Here is a 23,120-nt window from a genome sequence, read left to right as displayed (position 1 = left end):
AGATAGCAGCTACACCCAACAAATTGACAACTATGAAACTACGAACATTGACCAAAAAACGATTTTTTATATAAAACTCAAAATATTTAATTTCGCTAATAACTTGGCCAATAAGCGTTTAATCAAGAAATGCAGCTCGACTGTGATCACTTGTATTTCTGACCAAAATTCGATTTTTTATATAAAACTTACAATATCTAAAATCGCTAATAACTTGGCCAATAAGCGATTAATCAAGAAAAGGAGCTCGATCTGTGATCACTCGTTTCTCAGACCAAAATTATATTACTTATATAAAAACGCAAAATATGTACATTGATTTACATGTATTCTGTTGTTGCAAGACTTAGGTTTGTGACAACAGACTTAGATTCTTTGTCTCTCAGTAGCGCTTCTATGTATATTTTATTCTATGTCCTATATGAATACACAAATCGAACACAAGTATTTTTTTTAACTTGGACAGACAACGTCTGTCGTGTCAGCTAGTCTAAGTATAATTTAAACCAATGGATGTTCTCCCAATCTATTTTTCAAGAACTAAGTCAATATAGATAAATTTTCTGTTTATAGAAGTTTATGTTTAATTTTTCTAAACTTTAAAAAAAAATGTGAATGAATATTTATTTAGTTTATCGACTTTTTATTTTACAGTATAAAATATTTTTATTTTATTAAATAATTCATCACACTTTATTCACACTGTTAGTGAAATTTTTCGTTATAAAATTAACCTGCAGACAAGGTGTTGTGCTATTAATACCCTTAAATGGATTGACAATTTTATCGCCCGTCAAATCATCATCGGCCAAATGCCAAGCCATTTGATAAGGACAGCGACCCTTTATAACGCCAGTTTCTTCATTTTCACAGGGCACACAAAAATCATGCCCAGCCAAACAGTTTTCAATCAGTCCGTTCACTTCACCCATGGTAGTGAATGTCTGATAAACATTCACCGAATAACAATCGAAAGCTTCATCGATTTTGGTATTTGAGCTACATTCGGCCGTAGTCATTTGTGAATAAAATGTGTTGGTGTTGGTATTGAAATAGTTACTCGTTGATTTGATCTAAAAGAATAAAATCTAATTAGTAACTAAATCAGTCGAATTTTTTGTCAATCAAATAACTCGTTTGTTTTAATGGATTAAGTTGAATAATTCGATTGACCACAAATTTGGTTGACACAATAGAACTACTGTATTCTCTAAATATAATTATATTGGCAAAATACTTACGGCATTGTCAGCACATGTTTTATATTTCGTTTCATCTTTTTCCCGTTTCTTTTTACAATCTTTGATGGCATTATTAAATGGCCCATTATAATGATTTCGTATATTTTTCAATGTATTTTCCGGATTATTAAGCAGCGATGAAAATGCTTTATTAGCATTATTGATACAAGTTTTCAGATTCACCTTTAAAGTATTATCAGCAGGCATCTTGCCGCGATACTTCTCCACACACATATCATTGACATCACCCAACATTTCCAATGGATCCAATTTATCCTTCATGTCACGCAATTTTACATCAACAACCGCATCATAATATTCAATCACTTCTAAACGTAATTCAAACTTTTTGCGAAAATCCTCTAAATATTTATCCAAAGTGCGCAGTTGCTCTTCAAATTGTCGTTGATGTTGTAAAATGTAATTGTCCACTTTGGCGGTGGGACTCGAAGTGGTGTACATGGCCTCTGGCAATAAAACAATGTTGCTCTGCACTCCTGTACTCCATGCCATTACTGCCATAAATATTAATGAAAATTTCATTTTTCAGCTTTCCGCTTTCCAATACTAGTTTGTTTGCAAAAACTTATTGAAATATTTGTTTTGTATTTAAGCTCAACGCTTTTATATGCAAAATTTTTCAAGTTCAATTTCAAGGGATTTTTCTACTCATACATATTTGCTGATAACTAACTAATGTTTTCTTTCCTTCAGTCATCATAATGCGTAAAATGCACTATTTCTGTAGCGATAAGCTTTGTTTCTTAATTTGTTTACATCGTATCGCATCGCATTTTATAAATACTCAAACTCTATGTATTTACATTTTATTTATTGTTACATTTATTTCCGAGTTTGTTTTCAAATTCTTATCTCTACTGGGTCTTGTGAACAACATTTATTTTGAAAAAGCATGAAAGTGAATCACTTGAATAACATAATTTCTATAGAGAAAGAAGGAAGGAGGGTTATTATATTATTTTGAGTTGGCGCATCCAAATTCTACCGAAGTTAAAAATACTTACATCCCTCTAGAGTCTAGACTCTATCGTGCCTTTAACAGACATTGAATTGTATATGTATATATTTTGGGTAGAGATAAATGTATTTTCTGGATGTTGGCGCTATATAAATATAATATGTATCGATAGTCACAAAATCCATATTTATGCATACTTTTTTGATCAATATATGTATGTATATGCATTTTTCCGGTGGGCCTTAGAGACCTATTAAGTAGTGGTGTTGTAAAATATTACGCGATGATATATATTTCGATTCAATTTCGTCTCAATAGCCATATTTATAAGATTTTTATGGTTGTTACATTAATTCTCGGAAATTGATCTTACTAGATCTATGGCCAATTATGGACTCTGTTAATTTGTGGTTCGATATCGATATTTATAAGATTTTAAGGTTTGTTAATGTGGAGGTGGTTCTTGTGTTGGAGATAGGCCAATCTTTTGTGTACATGAGGATTATTAATTTTAGGCGGCATGAAATAACCCCCCACGAAATAATCCCCCCAAAAATAAAATGAAATAACCCCCCAAAAATTAGTACAGAGTGCAACAACAACGATTTTTGGGGAGTTATTTAATTTTTTGGGGTATTATTTAATTTTTTTTATTGTGGGGTTATTTCATATGAAATAATACCCCAAAAAATCATCATGAAATAAGTCCCCAATATAAATTTTGGAGGATAATTTCATTTTTTAATTTATAAAGAAAACGTAAATTAATCTGTAAATTATGTTCCGATATATCAACAACTTGTATTTACCATTCACAAAAAAAAATGTGATGTCAGTGTTAAGAAAGTTATAAAGAATAAAAACTATTTTTGAAACTGGGTTCAGGATGACTTTTTTGGTTCAGAATGTCAAAAAGTCGGTATACAATAGTACAAGTAAATAAGAGTACAGGAATAAAACTTGCAAGGCAAGAGTAAGTGTGCTAACAGCTGGTAACTGCTTACTTGCTAAGAATTATGTTGAGCACAACCACAAGAACGAACAAGAATTGTATAAGGAGTTAAGGCTCTGAATATAATTAAGGACTAATGCGAAGATCTTTGCAGGAATATTATGAGGCGATACCTCTGCAATGAGCTTAATACAATCTTCTTTCCGTAATATTTGTGAAACTTAAGTTGTATGTTAGTAAGTTAAAAACTATTGTTCTATTTTTCTCTAAATTGCTAATGGTGTTTGAAAATATTTTCCGAGAAAGCAATTAAAAAGATAAAATATTAAAAAGATTTTAATATTAAAAAAAGGTCTACTTTTTCATAGAAAATTTGTATATTTAGTCTGCTTTAACTTTTTTAAAAAGATCTATAAGGCTTAATTTCAAACCAGTTTAGTTGAAATATTGTTTTGTAAATTACTGTAATGTTTTGTAACCAAGCACATCAGGCGAAAAATATGACCCAATAGCAGACCGTTTGAAACCCCCAATTGTTTTTGATCACCTTCACTGTGTTTGGGGACTTATTTCATTTTAAAAATTGGGGTTCTATTTCATATGAAATAAGACCCCAATAATGTGGTGTTATTTCATTTTAGTTTGGGGCATTATTTTCGTTGGGGTCTTATTTCATTTTCAAAATTGGGGTTTTATTGCATATGAAATAAGGCCCCAAATTTTGGGGGTTTATTTCATGCCGCCTTAATTTTAACTAGCTTAACCCGGTGCGCTTCGCTACCTCTATCGCAGTAAAATAATAAATATGACTTTATAAAACAAATAAACAAACAAACCTCACTTTAATACAAAAACTTCCCATGCGCTTCGGTTTAAAGTTTTAGTATAAATAGATGATGCCCATATCTGCGTTTCTTTCAAATAATAGAATTTAAGTCATTACTGCGCATGCCTGAGCAAAATAGAATTTTTATATCAACATTAACTGTTTTGTATTTGCTTCAGTACTTTGTCAACGTACAAAAAATTCCCATGCGCTTCGGTTTAAAGTTTTAGTATAAATAGCTGATGCACAAGCGTAGACATGCGCATTAATTTGTTAGGTTTATTGAACACTAGCTGACCCGACAGACGTTGTCCTGTCCAAGTTAAAAAAATGCTTGTGTTCGATTTGTGAATTTGTGAGAAGCGGTTTGAAAAGGGTAAAAATAGTTAAAAAGAAAAAAAAAACTTATTATTGAATGATAATTTTTATTCATATAGGACATAGAATAAAATATAGTACATAGAAGCGCTACTGAGAGACGGTTATTGGCCAAGTTATTATCGATTTAAGATATTGTGAGTTTTAATATAAGTAATCGAAGTTTGGTCTGAAATATTATTGATCACAGACCTATGTATTTAATAAGTGGGCGTATTAGTGGACGTGGATAATTTTTATTTATGTAAAAACTTTTGCGGACTATGTATTGCGAACACTAAAAAAAAATTAGTTAAATCGGTCAAGACGTCCTGCGATTTTAGATATATCGAAAAAAAATTGGCGTGGTAAATTTTTCTTTCAGTAAAAACTTAAATTGGATCATTTAAACAAAAAATTAGCCAAATCGATGTAGCCGTTTTCCGATTTTAGATAAATCGAAAAAAGTGGGCGTGGTCAATTTTTCATTTTGTAAAACCCTAAGTAGGGCTATGAACAACATTTAAAAAAAAAATTGTCTAAATCGGTCCAGCCGTTCTCTACTGATGCAATTACCAACGAACTACATTTGTTTTTTATTTATATAGAGATAGAAATAGATAACAATTTTGCATTTGAATTTCCTCAAAACTCTATTTTTTGAGTAATAACCCTATATATCGCAAATAAGCGATATATAAATTTTCGTTGCAAATTGTCTTAAATAATCAGTAATCTTCAAACTATCAATGTAACAGTCCATGACTTTATAAATTTCCCGCCTCTTAACTGAAAGAACAACACTGATCCTGTCAACAGGTATGTATGAATCTCTGTCGGTTGATTCTTGTCAAAATTTGAACCGGCGGTGTCATTTTGTTTTAGACTACAGCGTGACTTGAGGAGAAAATGGAAAAAAGTGAATTTCGTGTGCTCATTAAGCACTATTTTTTTGCGGAAAAAACTATCAACCATAATAAGGCTGAGCTTGATAAATACCATGGGAAATCTGAACATTTAATTGTTATGGTCGTACAAACAAGGAAAATGCCGAACGTTCTGGATATGGTGTTGACGGATTGGAGATTGAAATTATTAGAGATTGTGGAAGCCACAAGAATCTCACATGGTCAAGTGGTTTCAATTATGAATGATTAGTTGGGTATGAGAAAGCTTTTCGTTTGACATTGTTCAATCATTCAATAATGAGTTTCCATTATAAAAATTGCTCCCTAGTACGCCCTATTCTCCGGATTTTGCACCGAGTGACTATTTCTTGTTTCCAAACCTCGGCGGAAAGAGATTTGACATCAGAGATGAAATCATCATCTTATTATTTGGAAGACATACGAAAAATTGGAGAAATCTTGGAAAAAGTGTATAGAACTCAAAGGAGAATGTGTTGAAAAATAAAATGTTTTTTATCCACGGATTAAAATTAAGTATTAAAATTAAACAGAAAACACTCTAGTCACGCTAAATCAAAAAAATTAATAAAAAAAAATTTAGCTAAATGAAATTGTAGTTAATACACATAATTTATTATCATACATTATTCAAACTTAGAATAATCAAACTTATCTCTCTCTCTCACAGTCTAAACTAATACAATTTTATTAATAAACAATTAATAGACTCATTGCGACCATAAAATGGATTCGTCATTGAAAAATTCTTATGATCGACATGAGCTTGTCGCATATAAAAAACATCCGAACAAAAGTCTTCACTATTATTAAGATTCTCCAAACATTTATTGATCAAAGTATTGGCCTCGGCTATCAAAGACAAAGTGCGATTTTGAGCCAAGAAACTGCAATCAATGGCCTTTTTTATATGGGTATTTGCTGTGCACTGAGAGGACTCCATTTGAGTGTTGAATGTTTTTTGATTACTAAGAGTAACAACATTGACAGTTGAAATCTAGATTAAAGCAAATTATAAATTTGTTTATAATAACAATTAATTAGTTTATAAATCTCAAAAGCTCTTACCAAACTTGTTAAACAGGTGGTGTAATTAAACGACAACATGTTGGCATGTTTTGTGGCACAACTCTTAATTTCTTTCTCAAAATTATTGCGATAGTAATTTTGCAAATTATTTCTGGTGGTTAATGGAGTGTTTACCAAATTATTCAATTGATTTTTGGCTGCGGTAACACATGCTTGCATGGCTGTTTTAGTGGCTTCAATTGTGGGTATCCTGGGACGATATTTGGTAACGCAGTGTTTACTGAAATCACTTAGTATTTCCATGGGATTCAGAAGTTCATCATTGATTTTCAAACTATCGACTAACATCTCCAATTGGTTCTCCAATGTGCTTAGACGACCATTAAACAGTTGTTTAAAGATTTCAATTTGATAATCAAAGTCTTTTATAGTTCTCTCATATTGTCTTTTATTTATATTGACATAATCATCGCTACGAAATGAAGTGCTGTAGTTGCTGCTGCTGCTAAATACTTCGCCATTATTTAACTTAAGAAAGTATTTTATAATTTACTATTTAGTTTGTAAAATTAATTTAATATATTTTGATTTTACCTTTAAAATTACAAACAGTCCACAACATACTAAAATTAGTTTATAATGCAACATTTTTGCTTAAATATTTATGTGTTTAATACTTGTCTTGTCTTGAAATATTTAATTAAAACTGATCGCTTTTTTAGATTTAAATCATTAAATTGTATAAATACTATTCTATAAAGAATATAAAAATCCCCTTAATGTCTTTGGTTATCTGCTACAAGACACAACGAGAGTAATCTTTTGAAGACTCATTTCTCCCCAAACTGTGTTCTTATCAGTTTCTAATGAAAGCGAAAATTTCAATGAATTTGGAATTTGGGAATTCAGTACAAATGTTGTTTATACGTTGATGGAGGCTCAAGTTGAATAAGTTATCGGTCATAAATGTTTAGTTTATCTATGTATCTACACAAATTTCGCTCCAAATAAGTTTTATATATACAAAATTCATGTCACCAAATTTTGTTACGATCGGTCCATAATTAGTCATAGCTCCCATATAGACCTGCTTCCGAAAATCACTTTAACGTGCTTAAATAAATTTGATATAATCTAAAACTGATTTATATTTTACGAACACAACAACAACAATTGAACATTCATTCAGTTCAATAAATAATTTAGTACTTTCGATCTAAAAAATTACCCGTTTGTTTGTAGATCAGTACCATTTTAAGATCTTAATTTACCTAGCCAGCATCATTCTAATTTACTTAATAGCAAATTCAACAACCAAATCTCTATTAAAATATTATTTAACATTGGCGCCCTCTATATGTGATATTCAATGTGATTTTAGTACCCACAATTGTGTTATTCAGTTGGAGGTACTAATCCAAACAGCCCAACAGAGATGAACAGTAGGAAAAGAACACTGCACAGTGTTATAGAAACAAATATAGAGGAAAACAAGTAATAGAGCTAGTTTATATACCCTTCACCAAATTATATTTAAAAATATTTTTTTAAAATAATTTTATTTAAACAAGATAAAATTTTATTTTTTAAATTGTTTTGAAAAAAATTTTTTTTACAATTCTTTTTTTTCCAAATTTTTTTTTAATTTTTTAAAAAAAAAATTTCTAATTAAAACAAATTTTAAAAAACTTTTTTAAAAAAATAAAAAAAAAATTTAAAAAAAAATTAGAAATTTTTTTTAAAAAGTTTTTTAAAATTTGTTTTAATTTTTTTAAAAAAAGTTTTTTCCAATTTTTTTTAATTTAAAAAAAAAAAATTCAAAAAAGAATTAATAACAAAAAAAAAATTGTTTATGAAAAGAAAAATTCGGGTTAAAAAATATTTTTCCCGATTTTGACCCATTGTAGGTCCAACTTACTCCTAATATCTCTGCCATTTATGGGCCGATTTTGTCGATTTTAAATAGCAACCGAGCCGGACGAATTATTATATTGATGTATGAATCGTGTATGTAAGTTATTTGGGAGCTTCGGAAAGTTGATTTCAACATACAGACGGACATGGATATATAGACTTCTCTATCTATAACGATCCAGAATATATATACACACAGTTACTAAAATATACGTACGATTGACTTTTTGGGCCTTTTTTAAAAAATCTATATATTTAAAAATACAAGGCCTGACTCATTCATTCACTCACTCACTCATGACTGATGAAGCAGTGAATGAATTTACATTTTCTAAAGGCTTAACATCAAAGTTGAAATATGTGTATCATTGCAAAAACTCAATAAAAAGGATTTTTTGTCATATTTTTGAAAAAAGGATTCCAAAAATTTTTTATTGCCAAAAAATTCCATATCCACTGATATATGCATAATATGTCTACCTTATATTTTTTACTTGTCAAATTAATTAGGGAAAACTTAAGAATTCGGAGAGAAGTTTTTTTAATTTTTTGATGGAAGGGAGCATTATATATATTTGGTCAATTCACAAGGTCTCTTATCAGTCATATTGCCATAATGTCCTAATATATCACGACTCGGCTGCTCGGCTTAACCGACTCTTAGGCATTCGGCGCAGCTCTCTGCTGGTTGGTTACGATAACACAATAAACATAGCATACATAGTAGTATTATTTTAGGACATTTTTTGCTTGAAAAATAATAAAAACCATTGTTAAATATTAGGACTTTATGACAATATGACATGATAAGAGACCTTGTGAATTGAACAATTAAATGAAAAATATGTTGTAAGTTAATGTCTGAGAGAATTCTTATCTTATATCTCCTCTCTTTAGGGGCCAATTTGACCCTTTTTCAAGAAAATCAAAAAAAAATCCTTCACAAAGGACATTTAAGGATTGAAATATATCACGAAATTGTTTGCTGGAAAATTTCAAGGGGGGTCACCAAAGATACCAAAGTTGTAAATGAAGGTGTTTACGCTTATTTAGCAAAACTACACACCAAAAATCCATTTATGATCCAAATGAGCTGAAATTTATAATATAAATAGTCCTTGAGAATATCTACAAAACACATACATAGATATGTAAGTTATCTCTTTAAGTTCAAGAGATATTTAAGTTAATTTATTTATTTTTTTTATAGGGGGGTCCACATTTTTTTTCCAAAATATCAGCTATAATTGTGATAAAATTCCAAATAAAATAAAAATAATTAGCTTACAGTTATTTCATCCAAATAAAAAGTTACACGCATAAAATATTGGAACATGTAAAAATGGTCGTATTTTTTAAGTTTTTTTTCCCAAAAAAATCGCTATATTTTTTTTATAATAATGGTAATTTTATTGCAGAATTTCGGTTTTTGTAGTTTATTCAATAAACTAAACTGTTTTTCAATTACGCGAATATACTATGTTGTGCAACCTCCTTTATTTAGGAAATAACGGTATATCTCGCACCACTCAACTCAGCGTACTCGAATTAGTTTAACGCCCCATTTGACAGTTTTTTTAACTAGCACAGTGTAATTTTTGGTATAAAAAACTCAAATATTTTAAATCTTAATAATTTTGTAACTACAGTCATTTAAGGAAAAATTTCTCAATCTGTGATCACTTATAATTTATACCAAAACTATGTGATTTTCAAAAGTACCGATTACATTCGGTATTACAATAAAACTAGCAATTAGTTTATTGAGTTACTAGTGTTTTCTCATTTCAGTGTAGCGTAGCATGTGGTCAGGAAAGTCCGATTGTACTTTGTTAATTATTTCTAAGTTACATTCGGATTTTTCGCATGAACCACGTCAGCGTATAAGTAATATTTATCAATAATAACAAGTATACTCAAGAATAATATGGTATTCTGTTAAATTTCCTACAGATTTCCGATCTCAGTAATTAAGAGCATTCTATCTTTAAATTTAAATAAAACTAAGTATGTTTGATATTTCATCGACATTGTTTTTTTTATTTCATTATGTATGAAATATAACATCGTCAAATGTCCGTTATTAACTGGGTGGAGCGCATCAGAAATTTACAATTTTTCATAAATCAGGCTGAGTTTGACGGATGGCATGACAAAAAATGTGAATCTCGGTGGCCAGTTGAAAAAATATTGTAAAAATGTTCAGATGGTAAATATCGTTTGGAAGCATGTCTTTTTTCAAAATTTTACCTCTAGCAAAAATGGGGCAAGAACGGGCAGCTGGAAATTGGTTCATTAGGTAAAGGAATAATCAAAGAACTTATTTTAAAAATATAGCATATATAGAAATTGATAGTTTTTTCTTTAATTTTCCTTCAAAGTTGAGAAATATTGAAAAAATAGATAGTTGGTAAATATCGATTTACCTGGACAAACTTGTTGTCTGTCAAAAACCGAGTTCATATTCACAAGCACACTCTCACCACGGCCAACGGCTATTCTCAGATACTGCAGATCTTTTAATTCATCGTCGTTTTTTCAATTTAATATTTACTGAACCTGTGGACTCCAACTTATTCACCACACCGAGACTTGTCCTCTCGTTAGGACGAATATGGCGACCGTAAAATGGCCGAAGCTCACGAAACGTTGCCTGAACAGAACAATCATTTTGATAAAACAATTTTATCATTTGCGCATGTTGAAGAACGCTATATCTGTCCATGGTAATTTGGCAAAACAAACTGAATAAACAACAGCCAATTCGGCAGATTTGCTTTGAAAGTCCTTATTAGAAGACAATTTATATGTATTTATTAACATGTATAATGTATTAATATAAACTCAAAATCAATAACAAGTTTTTTAATTTTTTAAAATGTTCAACATTAAACAATCTGTAGCATTATAACGTCTATAAAATGGATTATCCATTACTTTACTGCTATGGTTTATTTCAGAACGATTCATGTAAAAAACTTCTGAACAAGTATTTGCACCATTACATGGTTGGCAAACATCTTGACCCTGTAAACACGTATCAATCAAAGTATTGGCCTCAGCAATGGCAGAGATTGTATTAGTTTCAGTGGCATAACTGCAATCTAAAGCTTTTTGTATATTGTCATCGAAGGAACACTGGGCTGCATCCATTTGATTGGCGAATGTCTTTTGATTGCTGATGGTATAAGTGTCAGTGTCGGATGCCTAAAATTAACAGAATTTCCTAATCAAATAAAATTCCTTAGCTTTTTTTAAACTTTAACTTACCACTTTTATAACACACATGGTATAATTCTTAGGTAATGCGATGTAGGTTCTTTTGCAACTAGTAATCGATGATTCAAAATTATTCTTGTAATAGCTCTCCAAGTTATTTCTGGTGTACAGAGGACTAGACAACAAGCTATTAAGTTTGACGCTTGCTGTTCTAATGCAACTGTTGATTTTTGTTTTAGTAGAGCTGACAGTGGGTATTGAAGAACGATATTTGTTGACACATTTTTTACTTAAATCACTTAGAACTTCTAAGGATTTTAATTTATTTTCGTTTTGAACAAGACTATCGACCAACATGTTCAATTGTATATTCATGGTATCAAGACTGGCGGTATAAGTTTGTTTAACTAAATCCATTTCTGTATCATAATCCTGGATAACTTTAGCATGTTGTTGTCTGTTCATATTGATATAGTCATCGATGTGAAGTGTAGAATTGTTGTTGGCAACTTGTTGAAGCTTTAAGGGGAAAGTAAACAATTTAATATAGATCTTAGTTTTGGCTAGTATTGCCATAATATTTACCTGTCCATTTGCCACAGCCGCCACTGCTATTAGCAATATTACCGAATTCAACATGTACATTTGTATGGTGTTGATCGTTCCGAATTTCCTAATATTGTTTATTCTTTCTGAAAGTCGTCATACAACTAAATTAACTGCCTTGGCAGTAGTTCGTTATCGTCTTATATTCAGAAATATTAAACAACATATATTTCGATAGATTACTTATCATTGATATCAGTTTGAAAAAGTCTTAGATTATATTAGCAGTCGCAGTGAAAATTGTGTTCTAGTTTTTGGTGGTTTTCTTTGACTTATCAGTCGATATGTTTGACAAGAGTTCAATTAAATAATTCACGTTTGTTTTCGTATTTGAGAAATTGCAAAGTGTGTATTTTGATTAATTAATCTATTATTAATTAGTGTTATTGTTAAAAAAAACAAAATTTTCAGAAATTGTTTATTTATAGCATAGATTAAAACACTTATTACAGGAAACTATTAAGTATTTTGCTGTTAATTGATTAAATAATTTATTTAAAATGACTAATCGTCAATAATTATGTGCAATTAAATTGGTGGTTTTTTAAATGAACCTATCAATGATATAATTTTAGGAAAGTTTTTGCAAGAAAATATTAATAGGAATAAGATGGAGTATGAGTAGGAATGGCTTGAAAAAAACTTAATTAATCATTTTAGCACTATTTCAAATATAGAGTAGCGGGAAAGACAAATAGTACTCAACACTAATTGGGTCCACCACACTTGTATCCAAAAATATTTAAAAATTTTCTTTTTTCTTTGAATAAACTTTTAGTCCAGCTTGTGTGAGTTTTTTTTTACAGCGGGTCAAAGTTTTAATTCTTTAATCGAAGGGAGCATTATACTAAATTTTCGTAGAACATTTCAATCTTTAAATGTCCTTTTAGAAAGGAGTTTTTTCATTTTATCGAAAAAAGTTTAAAATTGACACCTAAAGATAGGGTTATGATCTTCCACAAAAATTATCCCCATAAAATTCCAGAATATAACATTGACAATAAGAATTCTCTCAGACATTAACTTACAACATTTTCTTCATTTAGTATAATGCTCTCTTCTTTTAAAAGAATTAAAACTTTGTAGAAAAACTCACACACGCTGGACTATAATGGCGTTTTCTTTTCTGACACAAAATGTTGCCAACATATTTTATATCATTTATTAAAGATTATGGGTAATCTCATAATATTTTACATTTTTAAATATCACAATAGAACAAAAACCATTACCATTTATGCAATTTTCTTTTATGTACCTTCTAAATGTTATAAAACTATACATTTTGCTGTTTAAAAAAGTTCTGCATTTCTAACCCTTTGATAAAATTGAGGGTGAAACATGTAGCATATCTTCGGGGTTTTAGGGCAACATTATTTGAAAAAAACACGTTATACCCTTACCAAACTACATTTTTTTTAGAAAAGAACACAGAAAAGGGTAAAAGGTAGAATAAAGGCATCATTTATGCCAGAAAAGAAAACGCCATAAGTTTATTCTACTCAACATGCCCTTTCAGAATTATAGGGTCATCGTTTTGAATCAATCAAAACATCTCAATTTGTTGGATAGTGTAATTGAACATCTATTTTGCCCCAATTCTCACTGTTCACTTTAATCATGTTTCATTTATTTAATTTCGATATAACGAAGGCAGTCGATAAGGCGATCTGTATTCTGAGGTAGCAACAATCCTATTGACCCACAATAGTAGCAAAATATTAGAAATATTCATGAAAATTTGAGTATTGAAGATCAGCAAAATCTGTCCGTAAATATCTTAGACATGAGCAAAAAACCAGAGAATAGTTTTTCTAGATAATTTGCAGTGAATTATTATACTCGAGAGTGGTCAGCATCGCATCGTTCAGAACCATTACGGTCTACCTACATTTATCCTCGGAACATCATCTTCACGAAGAAATGATGTCTTTATCATTCAAGGAACAAAATAGCATGATTTCACGCCACTTAGTTCTGGTATGGTATCGGAGGAACCACCACAACTTTCACATAAAAGGCTGTGCATGATCAGCACACTTCGTACGTAGCAGCAATTTCAGATTACTAATTGAATACGATTACAAATAATCTAAAAGTAATCAAGATTACTTGCGAATACAATAGAATAAAAAGTAATCCACAAATAATTCCAATAATTTCAATAATTATCAAAAGTAATGACATCGGTCTTGGATCAGTGAGGAAATATTGATGTGTTCGGTTCGGTTGCAAGTCGTTTTATAGCTAATTATGAATCTTGGATTTAGTTAAGTAGAGTATATCACCGATGATAGATAGAAAAGAAACCTCACAATGGAACCATATTATAAAATATTGGTGAATATTATTGAAATTGCTTGAATTTCAAATACATCATTAATAAAATTTAGACACGACTTCAAACAAATATCTAAATTAATATCTAGCTTATATCTAATCATATTTAATGTTCCAGTGTTATTGTGTTCATATATCATTGCCTTTTTGTTGATATATCGCCACCTTGTTAAAGCTATAAAAACATCGTTCCACAGTTGGAAAAATCGTCTAGGCGACTTCGTCTTTGACGATTTATGTAAGATATATCTTATATCAAACACAATTGATGACAGGATCAGCGACAAGGTCTTGAATGTTGACGAAAAGTAGAGCGATATTGTCTTGAATGTGGTCTTCTCTAAACTTATAGCCGAACTTTTCATTGTTATTATATAAACAACAAACTGAGCGACATTAACTCTGTTTTATTCGTCTACGATTTTCGCGACATATGTTTGAAAAAGTCGTTGACGATTTGTTCTGGCTGTCCCTCATATGTCGTAGACAGTGTTGCCAGGAGCTGGCAAAAAATGAAGCTAAATTGACTTCAAAAAAAGGCCAGAAAAAGCTAAACCGCTTTAAAAAAAGCCAAAAAAAAGCTAAAACTATTTTTAAATAAAAAATTACAAAATATATTCATAAAATTAATAAAAGCAAATAAAATTAAAACGGTACACTGTTAATAATAAATATAATTATAAATATCAGAACTAGAATTTGCATAAATATAAATAAAATACAATAAATAATATTTATGTAATTTTTTTGATGATAATCTAATATTCAATAACACATTAAACATTTTTTAACTTTACAATTTTCGTTGTACTGAAAAGTCGGTCAACCTCTGCTTTACTTAAAGGAAGTACTAAAAAGTTAAATACCAGTTTAACCATGTCAGAAAATAGATATCTTGGTTCTATATTTGTCCATTTGTAGTTTAAAATGCCCCTGAGCCTTAATATTCGTAATTTCACTATCATATATTAAGTGTATTTTAAGTGTATATCTACGGATAAATAATCGATTTTGCGAAGAGTTTTCATATGATAATCTTTGTCGCAATTGCTCAATTAGTTTAATTTGCCGTATTATTAATTTATATCTCATTCTTCAAAATTGTATGAAAAATGTGGCGAAAACATTTAACAATTTTCAATTGGGGACGATAATGGATCAAATTCCTTGCATTGTATAACAATTTCAAAACACAAACTATTTAGAAAAAAATTTAAATCAGAATACAGCTTTGTTGGATCCGCTGAATTGCTTACAAATGATTTATTTCTTTTTTATACTTTGTGCAATACTGGTTTCAAAAACATGGTAGGCCAAATTATAATCAGTATATTAATCACTTAAATGTTTGGCTTTGTAGCATTGCTGGTTGGACGAAATCAAACCAAAATGGGTTTTAACTCGAAACATAGATCCACAATACGTTTAACGGCTATTGACAGCCATCGAGTATCACAAGCATTCTAGAGTTTGTAGGGCTCTTGTCCATTATATAACGATGAATATAAGGTGTAATAAAAATTTTGTCTTGAAAAAAAATTTGCTAGACATTTTAGCTTTCAGATATAAAATACTCTATTTCACTTGATATTGGCAATTGTTATTTGTTCTTTTAATACTGCACAATTCTTGAGTATGTTGAAAAACTAAATGAAAAACTAATGAATTAAAATGAAAATGGTTCACAAATATTAATTTAGCCTTTTTATTTACTCTTTAGTCTCAATATTTTGGTTTTAGCCTTTTTTAATTTCATAAAAGGCTATTTTGAAATTAAAAAAAGGCTAGAAAAAAGCCACGAAGCTAAAACCAAAATTTCGAGGCTAAAGAGTAAATAAAAAGGCTAAATTTAGCCTCAAAAAGGCTAAACTGGCAACACTGGTCGTAGACGAGGATGTCTTGAAGACGTGGCCAATCGTTCAAAAACAAAAGCCCATAATTTACAATTAAAACACATACATTTTTAATAACCTGTGAATTTTGAATAACTAATTTTTTTATTGACTTTTTATTAAAAAAAACTTTTTTTGTTAATAATACATATTAACTAATTAACAATTTTCAGCAGTAAACACTTAGTCAGATCGTAACGTTCATAGAACACATTTTTCATTAAAGGATTGTTATAATCGACTTCGTAACGTTGCAAATAGGTAATATTTGGACATGATAAACCTTGATTACATGGTTTGCACTCATCTTGACCCTGCAAGCATCTATTGATCAAAGTATTGGCCTCAGCTAGGGAGGAGGTAGTTTGATTTTGTGTCGAATAATTGCACTGTAAAGCCGTTTGAATATTTCGGTTAGCGTTAATTTGGGCAGTTTTCATTTGTGCATCAAACACCTTACGATTGGAGACTGTATAGGCATTTGCGCTGGATATCTGAAAATTTTAAAATGGTAACATAACTATTAAAATATAATTTATCATAGATATTTGCGTCTCTAAACTTACCGCATTTAAAACACATGTGTTGTAATCGCCCGGTTGTACCTTACAACTTTCTATATTACCCTCAAAGTTATATTTGTAGTAGCTGTCCAGGCTGGTTCTGGTTTGAAAGGCTTCTATTACCAAACCATCAGTTTGGCTGCTGGCAGTAACAAAACACATATTAATTGTTTGTTTGGTAAGAATCACATTGGGTAGTTTTGAACGATATTTGTTGATACAATTTTTACTTGAATCACTTAAAACTTCCAGGACATTTAAACGTTTTTCTGTCTGTTCTATGCTATTGACTAACATATTAAGACGTTTGGGGATGACCTGCAGACTAGCGGTATAGTTTTTCTTAAGTGATTCCATTTGTTTATCATAGTCTCGTATGTTTTGGGCATACTGTTGCCTATTCTGATCTATGAATCCATCGATATTATTGCTATTGTTCTGCTGTTGGACCTTTAAACAAATATTTTCACGTTTAATTTGATATTAAAAAGTTCTTTACACTTTAGGGCTTTTTTAATTTACCTGACCACTCGCCACAGCTACAATCAGAGATAAGAGGGCCACTAATTTGTACATCATTTCAAATCGCTAATACTGTTTGTTTGTTCTTTGCAGTGGTTTTTTAAATACTAAAACAAATTAATAATAGTTTGTTCACTTTATACACAAAAATTATTAAACAAATTGTTTGTATTGGTTTATTTTGTGGGGTTTTTCTATCATCTTTATCTTGGATTTAATTTTTTGCGATTGAAATTTGTTTACCTTGTCTTATCAGTAAAACATTTAAATTTGGACTTAAACACATTGTCGTTATCAAAAAAAAAAAAAAAAATTGAGAAGTATTTTTTTTATTTATAAACAACATTATAATGAATATCAAATGATTTATTGATAGTTTCTTTAACTTTGTAATGTTGTTTTTTCAAATCCGCGCAACTACAAAACATAAGCAGAAGAAATGTAAAGCAATCTGTTTAAAGGATCTATTTTACTAATTGTGTCAAGTTTGTTTTGACATTTGTTAAGTAAACAGTTACAAAATATATAGTTCAATACCAAACCAGGAAACGCACAGCTAATACAAAACTACTAACGGTATCGCGGCAACAACATGTTTTACTTTATTTGTTGATCTGTGTAATCGATCAATCCTAACAGTTCTTCGCTACTAATAGTTTCGAAGAGATTTTTTTATAAAATATATTCCGAACATGAGTCTTATATGGCTGATATTTGAACATTTGTATAATTTTTTTTAATACGAAAAACATATGAAAAATATTGTAAAACTTCGAGTTATTTGCCAACAGCGAATTTTAAATTTTTTCATATAAATTAAAAGTTAATTTTCAACATCCTTGCGATATCACCAATATATCCTAGAAATTAAATGAACAAAATTGATGTCAAAATTTTAGTAATTATATTTTATATTTCTAAATTTCAATTATTTCTAGAACCCCCATGATTTCATTTGAATTTTAGTTATGTCTTAATCGTGAAATGGATCATTGGAAAATGAAAGACATACATTTTAAGATGTCATTTGTTCAAGGACAATGTTATATCTAGTTTTGATGAGAAACTAGAACAAAAATTTAAAAATCTACGATTCATCAAAAATTGTAATATTTGACGAACAGTTTTTCTGAGGAGCTATTAAATATTGTCGAATTCACTTTCTTCCGATTCTACTTTCTTGCTTAATTCTCAGTTACAGTTGTATTTTTGCATGAACCATGTGTGCGTATGATCAATATTAATATGTAATAACAAGTATACTCAAGAATAATATGGTATTCGAACAAATTTCTAATCGATTAGAGAGCTATGTATTAGAGAGCTATTCAGTCCAAAAAGTAATAGAACAAATATTAGAATGAAAACAAAAATACATATGAGGGGCTTAAAGAACAAGGGTTCTTGTGCCTCTTTTTCTAAAATTGAGTTAACATGTGGATTTAGTAGATGAAGTTCAGAGAAGTTCATAGCACAAGAGTTGAATGTGGGATTATCATCCGTTAGCGAGATATTGCGACCAAATCTAGCACTTGTCATTAAAATACCAGTTTCGCTTCGAGCACAAGGGGTACATGAGTACTTAAACCCTTTGTGCTCTAAGTACATATTAAAATTCATTTACTGTTATTATCCCAACTTGCTTCAAAAAACAGAGTCAAACCAATAAAGTTCTAGAAATTTAACAACCTACAGAATATTCTTTGCACTTCCTCACTATAGAATAGAAGAAATTCCGGAAAGAATCGAAAGTCAAAGAGAGGATGAAGTGAGCCTGATGACGTCATGAAGCCTGATTATGACGACTACAAAATGACGACTACAAAGAGTTTCTTAATAAAATGTTATTTAGTAAAATTTAGTCTATTTAGATTTTTCATACTTCATACTTCAAAGGTAATTTTTGGGTATTTCTATATATAAAAGATGATAAATTTTTATTGTGTTAGATTAAAATATATCTCAGAATCTCTATTAATTAAAAAGTAATGTTCCAAATACCATCTAACATTTTTTATTGTAAATTAACTTTAACATTTTTTTCTCTTTATTAAACATTAGTCACTTGAACCCCTTGTGCTTTAAGCCCCTCAATATGTAAAGGGTCTTTCATTAAGCGCATTCTATATTTCACTTTAAATAAAACAATGTGTGTGAGATTTCATTTCAAAGGCCAATGGATGCCATTATATATAAAACTAGTTGATCGCCCCGGCTTCGCCCGGTAGAATTTACTAATGTTAGTTCTTCAAGTTTCTCAATTACAGTTGACTGGACTCACAAAAAAAATTTTCCGAGTTTTACCCGGAATTTTTGAATTTTTTTTTCTTTACAAACCATCTCCTAAAAAATCAGCCAAATCGCTCCAGCCGTTCTCACGTGATGACATTACATACATGGACAATTTCATTTTTATATATATATAGATATAACATCGTAAATTCTCTGTTATTTACTGATCAGAAATGTCCAATTTTTCATGTCTCTGCAACATAAATCTGGCTGAATTTGTCCGATGGCATGACAAAAAATGTTTATTTCACATCAATCAATTTCAACAGTTCATATCAATCTTTCTTATATATAAATAGGCCAGACTTTTAAGTACGTTATTATCCACTAATATTGATGAAACATATGTGGTTTAAAGGGTACTTTTCTCTAGATATGCACAATATAAACATGTTTTTCAAAATTTTTTTCCATAAAAGTGGACGAATTTCCTAGTTAAAATTAAAATGACAACACATATTTTAAAGAAATCTAATAAAATCAACCAGATTTTTTTTACATTAATCAAGTTTAAATTTATCATTTAATTAAAAAAACTCAAAAAAATCGTCTTATATAATTTGAACACAAAATATCGTGAAACTTTAACTTTTTCTATTGAGCTTTGATTGATCTTCTCGTTTTTAATGCCAACAGTAATCACATATCATAGTTGTGTTCCAATGGCCTTTAAATGATTTTTCAAGCTTCTTTACATGGTGGAACCATGATGTAAATATGAGCACGGTGAGAGGAGACACAGATTAGATGGAAAAAATACAAATGAGAATGAAGGAAGTATATTTTCAATGACATTCTGAAACCCAACTTTTCATAATCTTTAAACATGTCGTCAACTAGCTGTTCTACATTTTCGGCTCTGTTGTTCTCTAAAAACCCTGCTTTCAGAGATAACTAGGCTACAAGTTTCTTATTAGTAAGCTTTTTATCAAAATGTGGGTCTTCATTGAGTTTATCATCACTTAACTTAACATCACTTAAAAAAAAACTGCTTAAATATAAATAGAATGAACAAAATTGTTCATCAAACCAAGTTTTATGTGGAGTGATGGTAAAATGACATATTTAGGTTCTATGAATAGTATATATTTCGTATTCGATTTTCCGTAAACAAACGCTGACATTTCTGGCCATGCTTTTTGTGCATTTAAGCAGTTGCGACGACCACTTAGTTCAGTATTCATATTGGATTTTCAATTAAATGTGAACAAATATGTCCACGTTATCGAAAAGGAATGATTACTAAACAAAACAAAATAATAAAAAAGTGCAATATATCGAAAACAGTAACTGTTTCTTTTAACCCTAAAGAGTAAAATAATAATTGACATGTACCTCGAAAACTAGACGTGATGGATACCAAATTCGTTTGGAACATTTAATCTATGACTCATTACCTATTCATTCCAGCTAACAGTAAAATCGTGTAACGCAGTGTAATCATCGATCGACAGCTTCCCCGATTACGGTGATGACCTGGCCAACGTCTTTCTCCAATAAATCTTCATTATTTACTGGAGCAGTGGACTCCAATTTATCCACTACAACGCTACTAATAATACGATTGGGGCTACCGTAAAATGAGCGAAGTGCCCGGAATGAACAATCATTTTGATAAAACAATTTTATAATTTGCACATATCGTTGAATGCTATATCCGTCCGCGGTAATTTTGCAAAACAAACTGACAGCCAATTCGACAGATGTAGCTTTCACATAATGGCCGCTATCAACTGTCAAAGTTCAAATATGTACACAATTTATAGCTTCAAAATTTATTAATATACATAGCTTCAAAAACATACATACATACGTTTATTAAAATTCAATAACAATTTTTCTAATTTTTTATAATATTCAACATTAAACAATCCGTTGCATTATAACGTCTATAAAATGGATTATTCATTACTTTACTATTATGGTTTATTTCAGAACGATACATGTAAAAAACTTCTGAACAAGTATTTGCACCATTACATGGTTGGCAAACATCTTGACCCTGTAAGCACCTATCAATCATAGTATTGGCCTCAGCAATGGCAGAGATTGTATTAGTTTCAGTGGTATAACTGCAATCTAAAGCTTTTTTTATATTGGCATCGAAGGAACACTGGGCTGCAGCCATTTGATAGCCGAATGTCTGTTGATTCTTAATAGTATAATCTTCAGTTTCGGATGCCTAAAATGAACAGAATTTGTTGTTGAAATAAAATTCCTTTTAATTTTTTAAACTTTAACTTACCACTTTTGTAACACACATGGTATAATTCTTAGGTAATGTGCTGTAGGTTTTTTTGCAACTAGTAATCGATGATTCAAAATTATTCTTGTAATAGCTATCCAAGTAATTTCTGGTGACCAGAGGATTATTCAACATATAAGCAATGCTGTTGACTGACTTAATGCAACTGTTGATTTTTTTTTTAGTATCGCTGATAGTGGGTATTGAAGAACGATATTTGTTGACACATTTTTTACTCAAATCACTTAGAACTTCTAAGGATTTTAATTTATTTTCGTTTTGAACAAGACTATCGACCAACATGTCCAATTGTATGCTGATGGTATTAAGACTGGCGTTAAACGTTTTTTCAAATAAATCCATTTTTGTATCATAATCCTGGATAACTTTAGCATGTTGTTGTCTGTTCATATTAATAAAGTCATCGGTGTGAAATGTTGAATTGTTGTTGTCAACTTGTTGAAGCTTTAAGGGGAAAGTAAACAATTTAATAAAAATCTTATTGTTGTCTAGTATTCCCATAATATTTACCTGTCCATTTGCCACAGCCGCCACTGCTATTAACAATATTACAGAATTTAACTTGTACATTTTTACGTTTAAAATTTTCTAATATTGATTATTTCTTTCTGAGAGTCGTTAAACAACTAAACTAACTACCTTCACAGTAGTTCGTTGCCGTTTTATATTTAAAAATATTAAACAAAATATAATTTGTTAGATTACTTATCATTGATATCAGTATGAAAAAGTCTTAGATTATATTAGCAGTCCCAGTGAAAATTGTGTTCTAGTTTTTGGTGGTTTTCTTTGACTTATCAGTCGATATGTTTGTCCAAAATTCAACTATATAATTCACGTTTGTTTTCGTATTTGATAAATTGCAAAGTGTGTATTGTGATTAATTAATCTATTATTAATTAGGGTTATTGTTAAAAAAAAACTAAATTTTACGAATTTGTTTATTTATTTGTTAATTTATAGATTAAAATACTTATTAAAGGAAACTATTAAGTGCTTTGCTGTTAATTGATCAAATAATTTATTTAAAATGACTAAGAGTTCTGGCTTTCAATGGTAATTTTTTAACAATTGTCCAAATAAATGTGGAATTAAATTGATGTTTTTAAAAAAAAAAAACAAAATTATTCATAATATATTTCGTAGTCATTTTCTGTAACCATTGCTAGTTTCTCCTAAGTTGTTTGGAAATAAAT

The 23,120-nt window shown here is 29.9% G+C and overlaps 5 protein-coding genes across 5 annotated transcripts; all 5 read right to left on the bottom strand.

Annotated features, from left to right (window-relative positions):
* Positions 1-616: 616 nt before the first annotated feature.
* Positions 617-1,980, bottom strand: LOC135950754 (uncharacterized). The gene is made up of 2 exons (XM_065500287.1): positions 1,242-1,980; positions 617-1,073 (listed from the first exon to the last, which is right to left on the bottom strand). Exons 1-2 carry the CDS (start codon positions 1,782-1,784, stop codon positions 687-689), a joined length of 930 nt encoding a protein of 309 aa, XP_065356359.1. The 5' UTR covers positions 1,785-1,980; the 3' UTR covers positions 617-686.
* Positions 1,981-5,874: 3,894 nt separating this feature from the next.
* Positions 5,875-7,019, bottom strand: LOC135950747 (uncharacterized). Its single transcript, XM_065500280.1, has 3 exons — positions 6,905-7,019; positions 6,350-6,838; positions 5,875-6,278 (listed from the first exon to the last, which is right to left on the bottom strand). The coding sequence occupies exons 1-3, from the start codon at positions 6,956-6,958 to the stop codon at positions 5,958-5,960; spliced, it is 864 nt and encodes a 287-aa protein (XP_065356352.1). The 5' UTR covers positions 6,959-7,019; the 3' UTR covers positions 5,875-5,957.
* A 4,070-nt stretch (positions 7,020-11,089) lies between these two features.
* Positions 11,090-12,120, bottom strand: LOC135951915 (uncharacterized). The gene is made up of 3 exons (XM_065501666.1): positions 12,029-12,120; positions 11,495-11,962; positions 11,090-11,431 (listed from the first exon to the last, which is right to left on the bottom strand). The coding sequence occupies exons 1-3, from the start codon at positions 12,086-12,088 to the stop codon at positions 11,090-11,092; spliced, it is 870 nt and encodes a 289-aa protein (XP_065357738.1). The 5' UTR covers positions 12,089-12,120.
* A 4,316-nt stretch (positions 12,121-16,436) lies between these two features.
* On the bottom strand, positions 16,437-17,467 carry LOC135951904 (uncharacterized). The gene is made up of 3 exons (XM_065501654.1): positions 17,367-17,467; positions 16,848-17,294; positions 16,437-16,775 (listed from the first exon to the last, which is right to left on the bottom strand). Exons 1-3 carry the CDS (start codon positions 17,421-17,423, stop codon positions 16,437-16,439), a joined length of 843 nt encoding a protein of 280 aa, XP_065357726.1. The 5' UTR covers positions 17,424-17,467.
* A 3,631-nt stretch (positions 17,468-21,098) lies between these two features.
* LOC135951894 (uncharacterized) lies at positions 21,099-22,494 on the bottom strand. Its single transcript, XM_065501644.1, has 4 exons — positions 22,435-22,494; positions 21,904-22,368; positions 21,528-21,840; positions 21,099-21,391 (listed from the first exon to the last, which is right to left on the bottom strand). The coding sequence occupies exons 1-4, from the start codon at positions 22,492-22,494 to the stop codon at positions 21,099-21,101; spliced, it is 1,131 nt and encodes a 376-aa protein (XP_065357716.1).
* Positions 22,495-23,120: the final 626 nt, after the last annotated feature.

This window comes from Calliphora vicina, chromosome 1 (assembly GCF_958450345.1).
Source record: "Calliphora vicina chromosome 1, idCalVici1.1, whole genome shotgun sequence".
In the NCBI taxonomy this organism is placed as follows: domain Eukaryota; kingdom Metazoa; phylum Arthropoda; class Insecta; order Diptera; family Calliphoridae; genus Calliphora; species Calliphora vicina.
The sequence above is the reverse complement of the archived record's forward strand: the minus strand, read 5'-3'. Positions and strand labels throughout refer to the sequence as shown.

Coding starts and splice junctions, on each gene's coding strand:
- LOC135950747 (XM_065500280.1), bottom strand. CDS start 6,958: ATGTTGCATTATAAACTAATTTTAGTATGTTGTGGACTGTTTGTAATT. Junction 6,839..6,904: donor GACTGTTTGTAATTTTAAAG/GTAAAATCAAAA, acceptor TACTTTCTTAAG/TTAAATAATGGCGAAGTATT. Junction 6,279..6,349: donor CCACCTGTTTAACAAGTTTG/GTAAGAGCTTTT, acceptor GCTTTAATCTAG/ATTTCAACTGTCAATGTTGT.
- LOC135950754 (XM_065500287.1), bottom strand. CDS start 1,784: ATGAAATTTTCATTAATATTTATGGCAGTAATGGCATGGAGTACAGGA. Junction 1,074..1,241: donor AAACATGTGCTGACAATGCC/GTAAGTATTTTG, acceptor TTATTCTTTTAG/ATCAAATCAACGAGTAACTA.
- LOC135951904 (XM_065501654.1), bottom strand. CDS start 17,423: ATGATGTACAAATTAGTGGCCCTCTTATCTCTGATTGTAGCTGTGGCG. Junction 17,295..17,366: donor TAGCTGTGGCGAGTGGTCAG/GTAAATTAAAAA, acceptor ATTTGTTTAAAG/GTCCAACAGCAGAACAATAG. Junction 16,776..16,847: donor ACACATGTGTTTTAAATGCG/GTAAGTTTAGAG, acceptor TAAAATTTTCAG/ATATCCAGCGCAAATGCCTA.
- LOC135951915 (XM_065501666.1), bottom strand. CDS start 12,088: ATGTACATGTTGAATTCGGTAATATTGCTAATAGCAGTGGCGGCTGTG. Junction 11,963..12,028: donor CGGCTGTGGCAAATGGACAG/GTAAATATTATG, acceptor TTCCCCTTAAAG/CTTCAACAAGTTGCCAACAA. Junction 11,432..11,494: donor CCATGTGTGTTATAAAAGTG/GTAAGTTAAAGT, acceptor TGTTAATTTTAG/GCATCCGACACTGACACTTA.
- LOC135951894 (XM_065501644.1), bottom strand. CDS start 22,494: ATGTACAAGTTAAATTCTGTAATATTGTTAATAGCAGTGGCGGCTGTG. Junction 22,369..22,434: donor CGGCTGTGGCAAATGGACAG/GTAAATATTATG, acceptor TTCCCCTTAAAG/CTTCAACAAGTTGACAACAA. Junction 21,392..21,527: donor ACGTTATAATGCAACGGATT/GTTTAATGTTGA, acceptor GAACTTTGACAG/TTGATAGCGGCCATTATGTG.